The sequence below is a fragment of the Protomyctophum parallelum genome (assembly GCF_964188405.1).
Source record: "Protomyctophum parallelum genome assembly, chromosome: 14".
In the NCBI taxonomy this organism is placed as follows: domain Eukaryota; kingdom Metazoa; phylum Chordata; class Actinopteri; order Myctophiformes; family Myctophidae; genus Protomyctophum; species Protomyctophum parallelum.
The window spans coordinates 13,346,368-13,358,513 of NC_139709.1; the positions used below are offsets into that span (position 1 = coordinate 13,346,368).

Here is a 12,146-nt window from a genome sequence, read left to right on the forward strand (position 1 = left end):
GTTTTGACTCCACAGAACCCTTCCTTCCTGGCGAAGAAAGAGCGCTACGACCATCTGAAAGCTAAATTAAACATTTAAAGCTATACTTCAAAAAGAGGATCCACAGTTTTGCCCGTGAACACTGTGACAAAGGGTCGGTCGTGAGGAAATCATGCGCGGACATTTTGCTCTTTCATACTCCCTACATAAAAGCAAAGTTACTCTGTCAATTCTCCATCCCCATCCCCTTCATCTCCACCTGTTCCTCATCATCTAATTAGTCATGTTGTCTGTGTGGTAAAAATTGTTTTACTGTGAACCAATGGTGCTAATGTGACATTTTATATGCCAGGGGCTACGCATTGTGTGGAATTATCAAAGAAAAGGGAAATAAAGATAAGCTGTAACTTTTAATTGCAGAGATGTCTGTTTTGAAGTCAAATTCACATTAATATTATATGAAATCATATAATATTTTTGGATGAATATGTAGGCCTAATGCATTAAGACATGACTTATTGTTAAATTAACAATTCGTTTTGAATTCACTATTTATTTATTTTGTAAAACTATTAATAAATTATATTTTTTTAAACGTGGTGTGGTTTGTTTTGTAGGCTATAATATATATTATATATATATATATATATATATATATATATATATATATATATATATATATATATATATATATATATCATTGATGTTGCAAACATTTCAAACTTATTAAAATGTCCATAGCCTATAGTAGCTGTGAAGTCAACTTGGAGAAATGGAGGGTAAAGGGTTAAATCTGGACTGACACTCATTGCCACTGACACTCAGCTGATTGTCACTCAATCACTCCCCAATTGCCTGACTAATCAGCGTCAGTGCATTCACTGCACCTGAGAGTAGGGCCTTGGCCAAACACAGTACACAAACCCCCAGGAGGAACAACAGTGTGCATCCAAACAGGAGTAACACACACTGAAACATCAGAGCAGAACGGTGCAGCCATATGTTTACAGTTACAGTGGTGTAACTGTATAAAGTAACTAAGTAAAATGACTTACTTTGGATCTACTTAAATACAATTTTGAGGTGCTTTTACTTTACTGGACTGGAGTATTTCAAATGTCATTACTTTTACTTCTACTTCACTACATCTCAAGATGAAAATATTGTACTTTTTACTCCACTACAATAATTTTTAAAATCTTTGTTACTAGTTTGTAGATTGTTATTACAAAACATACCCACTTTGGCCTATACATTTCGGCCTGCACTTGAAAATGTGGGGTCTAGGTCTGGGATAACTATAATAAAAACATCACACCCATGTGAACTGAGCTGTGCAACTATACGTACAGTACTGTATTACTCGTATACTACTCGTAGTGTACTATACAGTACACTGCGAATAGGTACTATAGTCATACTTGGTCTCTCGAACATCATACCCCTCACTCAGGCGACCCAGCCGGGGTGATCAAGTCCCGACATACGTCCCAGTAGCTATACCCTCGATCAGTCCCATTAGGGAAAGACAGGGCTGGACTGAGACAGAAATGTGGCGGAATTTGGCCCGGACTGGCACACCACAACCAGCGCGCAGATACTCTACTGACCTTTCGGGTCGAGGCACATACAAATACTTGAAATACAAGCCCTTAACACCTCCACATTTAACAGTACAACATAAATGATATACACAACCAACAGACAACTAATTTAACATTTGGCCCAGACCGGCCCACGCCGGGGGACACACAATCCGTTGGAACTATACTCCAGAACTATAGGCTTCTGGCGCATGGAAGGACTAGGCTCTGTTGGTTGACTCCTGTCCGGGGCCCTCCTACGTGTGACGTGTCACCAGGTCCACTCCTGCTCTCACCAGAGTCCCAGCACCAGAAACTTCTGTCTGGTCCCAGGAGTGGACCTGGTGACACACAATGATATAGGAGGGCCCCGGACAGGAGTCAACCCACAGAGCCTTCCATCTGCGTATTGGAGGGGAGACACAGCTCAGAAATAATAATAAAGAAATCACCGGAAAATCTTGTAAAAAAAAAAAAAAGAATATACATTATTTAGCCACTTTCCTGAATGCCCCCCAGGGCCCCCACCGGCCCACAAATCACAAAAAAACGAAAGAAAGCAGTAAATGTAGCCTATATATAAATAAATACATAAATGTCCTTTAAGTAGATTTTTATAGCAATCCTTTTGTACTTTTAAGTAGACCTATACATTTTGAATTTCTACATTCTAAATGTTAAATTGTAACAGAGTAGGCCTACTTACATTGCAGGATTTGTTCCCGAGTAGGCTACTTAGTACTTCCTAATAACTATAGCTATTTCAATAGCCGCCCTAAACTATTGATTGATTGATTGATTGATTGATTGAAATATGTATTAACAGTGCAGAATAACAGTAGGCTATACATTTCAAGCACAACTCAACACAAAGCTGTTAACTGTGAGTGGACGACCCAATAAAGCATTACACTTGTTTACAAGAGGGTCCACCTTGTTCAATTCATCAAATAGGCTACTACAATAGGCTATGTAGGCTAGGCTGTTGAACTTCATTAATCATTAGTAGACTTGCTGCGCGGCCACGGCGCGCAGACAACAGGTGCTCTAGTCTGCTGTTAGCCTGTTACTTAATACTTAGTAGCTGCTACACCAACACGTTATTCAATCTCCAATCGAGACGAATTAGAATTATGGAAAAGGTAGAATTGTGCGAGTTGAGAGAAAATAAGATGCGGGAACAATTATACGCTGTAGACGGGATTACTATTCACCGATTGCAGCACAGCAGGTAGAATATTGAAAACTTGGGACTCTTCCACACAGGTAAGATATCTCTATAATCTCCTATAGCCATATAGGCTATACCTCTGTGTAACTTGTCGAATCTGTTATCTAACTGAAAACTTGGCCATTTTTTAATGATTTTTTTTATCACAGCCCAACTTAATGGTTTAATTCTAATGTTCATATCGGTTTCAGATGAATAGGCTAATAATATTGTTCGATTTCAGAATTGATCAAAGAAAGTGTGGATCAAGAGCGGGATAGCCTATAAAAAGGACGAATGAAATGGAATTTCCAATTCGGCTATTGATGTGTGTGCATGCGGTAGCCACTATAGCCTTTCATGAATTTGTGTAGTTGCAGCTTTTGAATTATTCACTGTAGTAAGCCTGGCTTTATGGCTTATACTGTTGAGTGAGCGAGTGTGCGCGTGCGTGCACGCGTTTGTGCGCAGAAAAGAGTGTGTGTGTGTGTGTGTGTGTGTGTGTTTCATTCATCTTGCTTTACGGTATTATTTCTGAATGCAAATATATGGCCCCTCAGCTGTGTGAGATCAGTGAGTATGCGTGACTATAGGGCTTTCCCTCAAATATATTGTATCTCATCATCACAGGTCATGGGGAGGGATAAATATAGCTTATGTGATGATGGAGCATCGTGCATGGAGGGGGACAGATAGCTGCGTCAGGTCAGGTGGCCACTGAATTATTGAAGCCTCGACTTGGATTTAGTTCCACTTCCACCCACTGCACTGATGAAGCATGCATGGGTCAGTCACCGCGCGTGTGCGTGCGTGTGTGTGTGTGTGTGTGTGTGCGTGTGTGTGTGTGTGTGTGTGTGTGTGTGTGTGTGGTCCAGTCACTTTACACCAGGGCTTCTCAAAGTGCAGGGTGCTGTATGTATAGGCTACGTGACGCCAGTCCAGGGGTGCCTCAGATTCAGAATACTTTGATAATGTTTGGAATCCATCAACATCACTTCAGTTAAATCACGTTAGACCCTACCTATATAATTAGTAAAACAGACCTGAGTTGCAACTGTAGGCCTACTTGTTATTTGCCCATCTAGTCTCCAACTCTCATCTACAAGTGTTGAATGAATGGATGAATGAATGCATGTCTTGTCGTTAAGACCCATCCCTTATGCCGGATTATAAGATACCAACAACATAAATAAACAATATCACGTTCACTGCACACAGAAGCTACACAAAGTATTTGATAAAAACAAAAACAGAACGGAAATAAACAAAAAATTTAAAAAATACATAGGTTTTCTTTGTCCGTACCGTATGTCCCAAGCTTTCTCTCTATATTCTGCTAATGCAAATATCTTCTGTTCGAAAATCCATCTCAGTCACTCTGCATCACTTAAACACATCAGATCTATATTTTTACACCAGCTCATGATACAACGGGCAATAGAAAAGAAAATGGAACTCATTCTCAATATCATTTATATCACAATTAGGTGCAAATACGTTCTTCTTCTGTAACTCCTCTATACCTCCCGGTCTCTAAAGGTGCAAGGGCAAGATCCCAGAACGAAGTTGGGCACATTAGAGATTTGTCTTTTTTTTTTCTTTTTTTTATATATTTTTTATCCCACGATTTTGTAACCCATTTTTCACCCCTGTGCTAGCCTGACCTAAGCAGAGACATTTCTGGCCTAGATGGGAGGGCCGCGGCTCAGAAAAACGCGCACCCTGATTGGATCTCATCGATCTGTCCGTCACCCCCGGCCCCTCCTCTCCCCCCTAGTGCAGCGCTACGTCACATCATTTAGAGCGACGCCTACGCGGAAGGGTTGACTCCCACTTTTAGACTGGTTCAGCCCACGGCTTTTTCCAGGCTTTCATCTTTCGCGCAGACGAAATGAAAGCCTGGGTATCGAGGCTACCCCTGTGCCAATCATCTAATGTGATCCTGGGCTCTACACACCCTCCGCCGACCTAGTCCCCATATATGGGGGACATGGGGAGAGCAACGGACTTGAACTCATGCTTCCTTCATGCCTGAGTGTCCAAGTTGCTCGAGATTTGGCTTTTGGGTGGTGTTATTGGGACACGTTGTGACGTGTGAACTTGTAGATCGGCTATTTTTCGTGAACATTCTCCCCGGCATAGGGATGGGCGTATGAAGTTATTTCCAAAGTTCATACTTCAAAAGACTGGATATGCTACTTTCTAAATACATGTGGGGGCGGCAAGTTCCCTGGAGTTGCCCCTTGGACCGTGGAGTGTTAAATGTTGCAGTTATCCAGGTATACCATATTATTATGGATCTGACTTAGACACCTACAACAGACTGAACCGTTTCATTGTTGTAACAACCCTGCGGGCTGCGAAAGAGTCTAAGTGAACCCATTTACACTCTCATCGTGATCAGAACACATGGAAATGTTAATTCAATACAACAGGTCGTTTCGAGGAAGCAATCTGATTGGTTGAAACGGCTTCTATAGCCGTGGATCAAACCAGCACCGTTCACCACCTAATCAAAACAAAGAATTCAGCCGCTCTGTTTTCCCAGAGCGCTAGCAAACTCGGTGGCTAGGCTATAGCTAGTTTATTGGGACATTTGTGGTCGTAGTGACTACATCTGTCATTAAAGAAAAAAAAAATTTCAGCGATTTTCTTAGTTTTAAGGGTAACTGCAATATTACACTCGAGGGTGTGGTTTAACGTGCGGAACTCGACTACGTCTCGTTCCTGACCGCATCACTGTCGTGGCAATAATCACGTTAAACCACACCCTCTCATGTAATATTGCTTTATTAATTAAATCGCAGTCTAAAGTCTGCCAGGACATTAAGAGTAAAGCTCAAGAGTTGTGCGCATGCATAAAGTCAGAATCACTACTAGAGCCGTAAAAATCTTCTCTTATGTGGGGATCCGTCCCTGGCATATCTCTTCTAATGGGGGGTCCTTCTAATGGGGGGTCCGCGCCGGGCAAAACAATGTCAATTTGGGGGTCCTTGACATTTTGGTTTGGGAACCACTGACCTATAGCCTACACCCCTGTTCTACGTTATTGCTGGCAATGCTAACATATAGAAAATAAACATGTGATTTGTTTCCATATAGGCCTCCCTCCCTCCGGCCGCCGTCCATCCGCCACGTCGACTCCATCATGTTCCAGATGTACAGAAACAACAGCCGCCCGGCATACAACCGACCCCCCGCCGCCAACTCCCGCTTCAGCGCCCCGCGGAGCGTCCATTCGCTCAGGAGCCAGTACTTGTCGCCCTACAACGCCGGCGGCGGCAACAACAACCGCCCTCCGGACGACTCCTGCGTGTACGCGGAGGAGCGGCCGCAGTTCTTCTTCCGCTGGTTCTCCCCGCCGGGCTTCGTCAAGACCCTGCAGGCCGCCACGGTGCTCATGTGCTTCCTCATCTTCGCCTGCGTGGCCTCCACGCTGGTGTGGGAGATGCACGGCGTGGGCTACGGCGGCGTCGGGACAGGGGCCATCGTCCCCGGCGGCGGCGCGGGGGGGGGCTTGGCGGGAGGAGGGGGGTCGCTGGGCTCGGGGTACTACGGGGGCAGCTACGGCTACGCCAGCGGGTACATGACACCGTACTCGGCCAAGTCGGCCATGATCTCGGTGGCGGCCATCAACTTCCTGGTGGGGCTGGGCTTCCTGGTGGGCAGCTTCTCGCGCTCGCCGAGCATGCGGAGCCGCTGCTTCTACCTGACGGTGTTCGTCTGCGACGTCGTCTTGGCCGTGCTCCAGGTGAGTCAGGCAGGGCAAGGTAAAACGATGAGTAGGGATGAGGACCCAAATGCAGGCGACAGGAGGCAGAACAGGTACATTTAGGAATATTTATTAATACAACTCAGGGACTTCCATACAAGGGCAAAAGGCAGGTAAAACTCTGGAAACATAATACAAGAACTCATGCAACAGGGAACTACGAACCAACAAGAACATAATGCAAACACAGGACTTAAATACACACAGGATAACAGGGCACAGGTGGAAACAAAATACAATCAACACTAGGATAGGCTGGGGGACTAAAAGGACACAGGTGGAAACACTGACAAATTACAAGGTAGGATAGACAAGGTAACTAACAGTAACTAGGGAGACAGGAAACACTAGGAACAACACTACAAAATAAGATACACAAAACTAAGGCAACAACAGAGTAACAGAAAACCAAAACCAAAGAGAAACAGTCAGAATACATGAGCAAATACATATAAATGACAGAAATACATATTATAGTCCAAAATCTAAATAAGGACAGTCAAAGTTCACGGTCCGAGGGGCGGACCGTGACACAAGGCTGGCTTGGCCAGGAACAAAATGTCTTCTAAATCCTGACAGTTTTCTGAAAAACCTGATGTTTTCTGTGTCAGCGGTTCTCTCAAACATTTTCATGTCAAGGACCCCCAAAAATATAATATGTAATTGGCTGCCGACTCCCTTCTGAAAATATGGCAGGCACCCGGCAGAAGCAAAGATTTGAGTTAAAAACGTTCACTGTGAAAGAATATATATTTAAAAAAATAAATTGCGCCACATTTTCACGATTTTTCAAAAATAGCAGATCTACACGCTTGATTGCTTACAATTTTGATGATCTAGGATTCTATGTTGTTTGTCCACAATGTCAATATACTGTATAGGTGTGGGGGAAATGATGCATTTTTTGTGCATTGCCATTACATTAAAGGAGAATTCCATGCTAGAAGGCGTTCTTACCTTTATTTGTAGTCGTTACGTCCCCACCAAAGAGGTCCAGATGATATTTTGTGCAAAAGTGCATTATTGGCTATTTCCCCTAATATAAGCCCTCAATGGGGGTTGAGCTTTTGTGCTAATTCACTTATTTCCATCGAAATAAGTAGTAAAGTGTGCCATATATACAAAGAAAAATATTCCTGAGTGATGGAAATAAGCAAATTAGCACAACACCCCAATGCCCCATTCAATTCAATGCAATGCAATTCAATTCATTGAGGGCTTATGGTAATGTGGAAATAGCCAGTGGAATTCTCCCATTCACACACCAGGCAGAGGAAACCAATAACCATGCAAGGCACCAACCTCCCTATTAGAGGTAGAAGATGGGGTTCAGTGTCTTGCTCAAGGACACTAACCCAGGGGGAGCTGGGCCTAACCTTCTGGTTCCCAAGCAGGGAATCTCCTGAGTCACTGGGCCTCAAATGCATAGGAGTCCACCTTTTGACTGAATGAATAGTGCACTTTTCACCAGATGCCACTGGATAAACATATGACTGACTTGTAGTCTATAAGGCTGCATGTGTCTGAAATCATTCCCTAATAACTATGTGCTGTGTAGTGATTATGCCATGAACCTTCTGGGCATTAAGAAGGGGCATTGGGGTTAGGGTGAAAACATATATACCTCGACACTATAAATAGATTGATTTGACAATATAATGATGGACGGATAATATAATAGATATATTATTAGACCTTTGTTTAACCCATTTTGGGGCGGGAACCCCTTTTGGTGTTTTAACTAAGCATTATGTTATACTTTAGCTATTGAAAAATAGCTGATCTACAAGGTCGTAGCGCGGCACCGAGTGGTGCGCTACCACCGAGTGGAGCTTGTAGGTCTGCTATTTTTGAAAAATCGTGAAAATGCGCCACAAATCTTATATATATCGAATATATATTCTTTCAGAGGGAACGTTTTATTTTTCGACGTCAGGCCTAAATGGGGTTTAAAAAAAAACACAGGCCCAGGCGGTGGCATAACTGTCTGGGCACCCGCGGGTTCGACTCCCGAGCCCAACACGGCCTTTACTGCATGTCATCTCTCTCCCGTTTCCTGTCAGCCTACTGTCTGTCCCTTCAAAAACCAATAAAAGGCGTAAGCCGCAAAACAATATCTTAAAAAAAAAACACACACACAACAGAACCGCGTATCAAGTGCAAGCTATGTTGTTTTTCCGTTATTTTTCTTCTTTTTTTTTCTCCTCCCAGGGCGTTATTGACATCGTGTTTGTGATCGGGGTGAACCCCATGTCCCAGAGCTCCCAGAGCATGCTGTACAACCCCATGCTGATGATGTGTCAGAACATACCCAGCCGGCCCAGTCTGAGTGGCAGCGTCGGCGGGTCCGGAGCCTTCCCCGGAGCCGGCTTCCCCATGTACACGCAGTACCTCCGGCGCTACTGCTTCATGGACCCTGAGGAGGTCAGGTTCACGTACGCCGCGCGGCACGTACTACTAGCCTGGTGTCCAATATGCTTTCTATGGCATAGGCAGCTCCCGGCAGGATCCGCCGGGAGAATCTAGACACAGCTGTGCGAGAGGAGTGTGTGTGTGTGTGTGTGCGCGCGCGCGTGCGTGCGTGTGTGTGTGTGTGTGTGCGTGTGTCACCTGGAATGTATAGTGTAGTTTTAGTCGACTGAGTGTCATGCGATTTTAGTCGACTACATCTACGGTTACTATCTACAGTTACAGTTACAGTTACTATCTACAGTCGCGCTGCGACGCGTTATGAGCTTGTAGATCGGCTATTTTCAGCATGCAACCAAGTGTCAAATGACATATACTGAATCTCTTGTCCACTATAGTCCCTTCCTAACATTTTAACTTTTTATTTGTTGACGAAAGTGTCAATATATTTAGTTTCAGTTTTAGCCATCATAGCTTAGTTTTCATTTAGTTTCCGTCAGTGAAAAAAGGTAGTCGACGAACATTTTTCGTCTTAGTATAATAGTCGACGAAAACAACACTGCTGACAGGCTACAATGGCAATGTTTTAACCCATTCTGACCTGAGATCAGATTCATAACGAGGTTTCCGCCGGACACACACTGGTCTGATTGACCCATTCTGACCTGAGATCAGATTCTAAAAAAATGTCAGTCGTTCTTCGATTTTTCAAAAATAGCAGACCTACAAGCTCGTATCGCGCCACTCGGTGGCGCGATATGAGCTTGTAGATCTGCTATTTTTCAATAGCTAAAGCATAACATGATGCTAACACCAAAATGGGTGCCCGGACAGAATATAATAGACTGAACATCAGTGTTGTTTTCGTCGACTAAAACGAAGACGAAAAATGTTCGTCGACTACCTTTTTTTCCACTGACGAAAACTAAATGGAAACTAAATCAAAACGAAGCTATGATGACTAAAACTATATGACCAAATATACTGACAATTTCAACAAATAAAAACTAGACTAAAATGTTAGAAGGGGACTAGTGGACAAGATATCCAGAATAAGTGATTTTATATACACTTGCTGCTGGTTGCATGCTGAAAATAGCAGATCTACAAGCTCACACAAATCACTCATTACGACGGCCTCAAGGCCTGCCGAAACATATTTTACGATATCTTATGATATCTAGTCGACTACAACTAGACTAACACTACAACATTCCAGGTGACTAAAATGTGACTAAAACTAAGTGAAAACCATTCAAGAGACTGCTGTGTTTTGCGTGTCTTAAGTACCAGGTCTTATTCCCTAACTTGAGTAAACTAAAGACCTGGAGGCGTGACCAAAGCTCTTTGGCCACTCAGAATAGCCAAATGGCATTGGTCACGCCTCCAGGTCTTTATAGTTTACTCAAGTTAGGGAATAAGACCTGGTACTTAAGACACGCAAAATACAGCCCATATATGACTAAAACTAAAATCAAAATTTGCTGCCAAAAACAACACTGCACTGTAGTATGAAAAGGAAAAAGTTGCCCGAACAACAGCGCTGTAATAATAATAACAATAATAATGATGGATCTGTTCCCATAGGCTGTAGCTCTGGTACTGGGACTGATGGTGGTGTTGGCCTTGTCCCTGGCTGCTTACTTTGCCTACAAGACCCGCAGTAAGATCTGGCGCCATGGCAAGCCCAACATCTACTGGGACCGACCCCTGTCGGCGCAATCAGAGGGACACCATGTACTGGACTGGGTCAGTCAAACACTTTGGTGGTGGTTTTTTTCTTCTCATTATTCTGTTGAGGGATTTTCCTGGGGCGGGAACCCCTTTTGGTGTTTCAAGCATTATGTTATGCTTTAGCTGTTGAAAAATAGCAGACCTACAAGCTCAACGAGCTTGTAGGTCTGCTATTTTTTTTAAATCGCGAAAATGTGGCTGCAAATCTCAGAGCGAATGTTTTTAACTCAAATCTTTGCTTCTGGGGTGGGGGTGGTCCCTGGAACTACATATTTTGAGATGGGGGTCAGCGGCCAAATACAGATAATTCTAGGGGTCCTTGACATGAAATGAGTTTGAGAACCGCACACACATAGAAACATATAGGCTTTTTCAGAAAACTGTCAGGATTTAGAAGGCATTTGTGTACGAATCGTCCTCTGGTCTAAATGGGAATGAATTTCAATGAAGGCATGATATGACAGGGTGAGTATACAGAAGTGGGTGGCTGCTGGATGGATGGATGAGTCAGAGTGGGTAATAGACAGAAGTGAAGGATTGGTGTGGGAAAAAAATACTCTGGACTCTGAACTGTTAATTAACGCGAACGGACACACACACACACACACACACACACACACACACACACACACACACACACACATAGCCTGGGGGTGATATAGCCTGAACAGAGAAATAGATATTGCTATTTTGGGGCGGGAACCCCTTTTGGTGTTAGCATTATGTTATGCTTTAGCTATTGAAAAATAGCAGACCTACAAGCTCATAGCGCGCCACCGAGTGGCGCGCTATGAGCTTGTAGGTCTGCTATTTTAGAAAAATCGAAGAACGACTGACATAGAAACATAGCTTTTTATATTGTATAGGCTCTAATATTCGCTACACAGTATATTTCTATATATCTTTTGATAAAAATAAAGATAGATACTGCAATTGTAATGGGATTCGAGACGGGAGGGGCGAGGGGTGAACTGCCTGGAAACGACTGTGTGGAAACTGTGTGTTAAAAAAAAAAAGTGTTATTCATGTCCTCACTGTATTAGCCTGGCTAATAAGCCAGACTCAAATCACACTGTCGTGTGGTAATGTTTAATGCCTTTTGCTTTTCTTTTCTCTTTCTTTCTTTCTTTCTTTCTTTCTTTCTTCCTTCTTTCTTTGTTTATTGCTCTGTAAAGCACTTCATTCATTCATTCTAGTCATTTTGACTAGTTGACTATAGTTGCCTAGTTTACTAGTCGACTAGTTGTATATTTGTACATTTAAAAACTGTGTACATTGGTGACTATAACTATAATCTACCTGATATTGATCGCCTACAAAATCAGGGGGAAAAAAATAAAAAAATACTTAACTACTAGTACCAACAAGGTCGACTAAGTGGATTTACTAGTCGACTAGTTGAATAGTCGACCAGTTGCTCAATGCCCTACTTTGAGCTGCATTTCATGTCATGAAAGGT

At 43.1% G+C, this 12,146-nt stretch overlaps 1 protein-coding gene across 1 annotated transcript in view; it reads left to right on the forward strand.

Annotated features, from left to right (window-relative positions):
• Positions 1-12,146, forward strand: part of LOC310871126 (occludin-like) — a gene marked incomplete at both ends in the record, with an annotated part of 34,275 nt that overhangs the window by 7,447 nt on the left and 14,682 nt on the right. The window contains 4 exons of the mRNA XM_083782615.1: positions 1,841-1,968; positions 5,875-6,523; positions 8,756-8,968; positions 10,541-10,702. Of these exons, the coding sequence (XP_083638741.1) occupies positions 1,841-1,968; positions 5,875-6,523; positions 8,756-8,968; positions 10,541-10,702 (1,152 nt within the window). The remainder of the gene's footprint in view (positions 1-1,840; positions 1,969-5,874; positions 6,524-8,755; positions 8,969-10,540; positions 10,703-12,146) is intronic.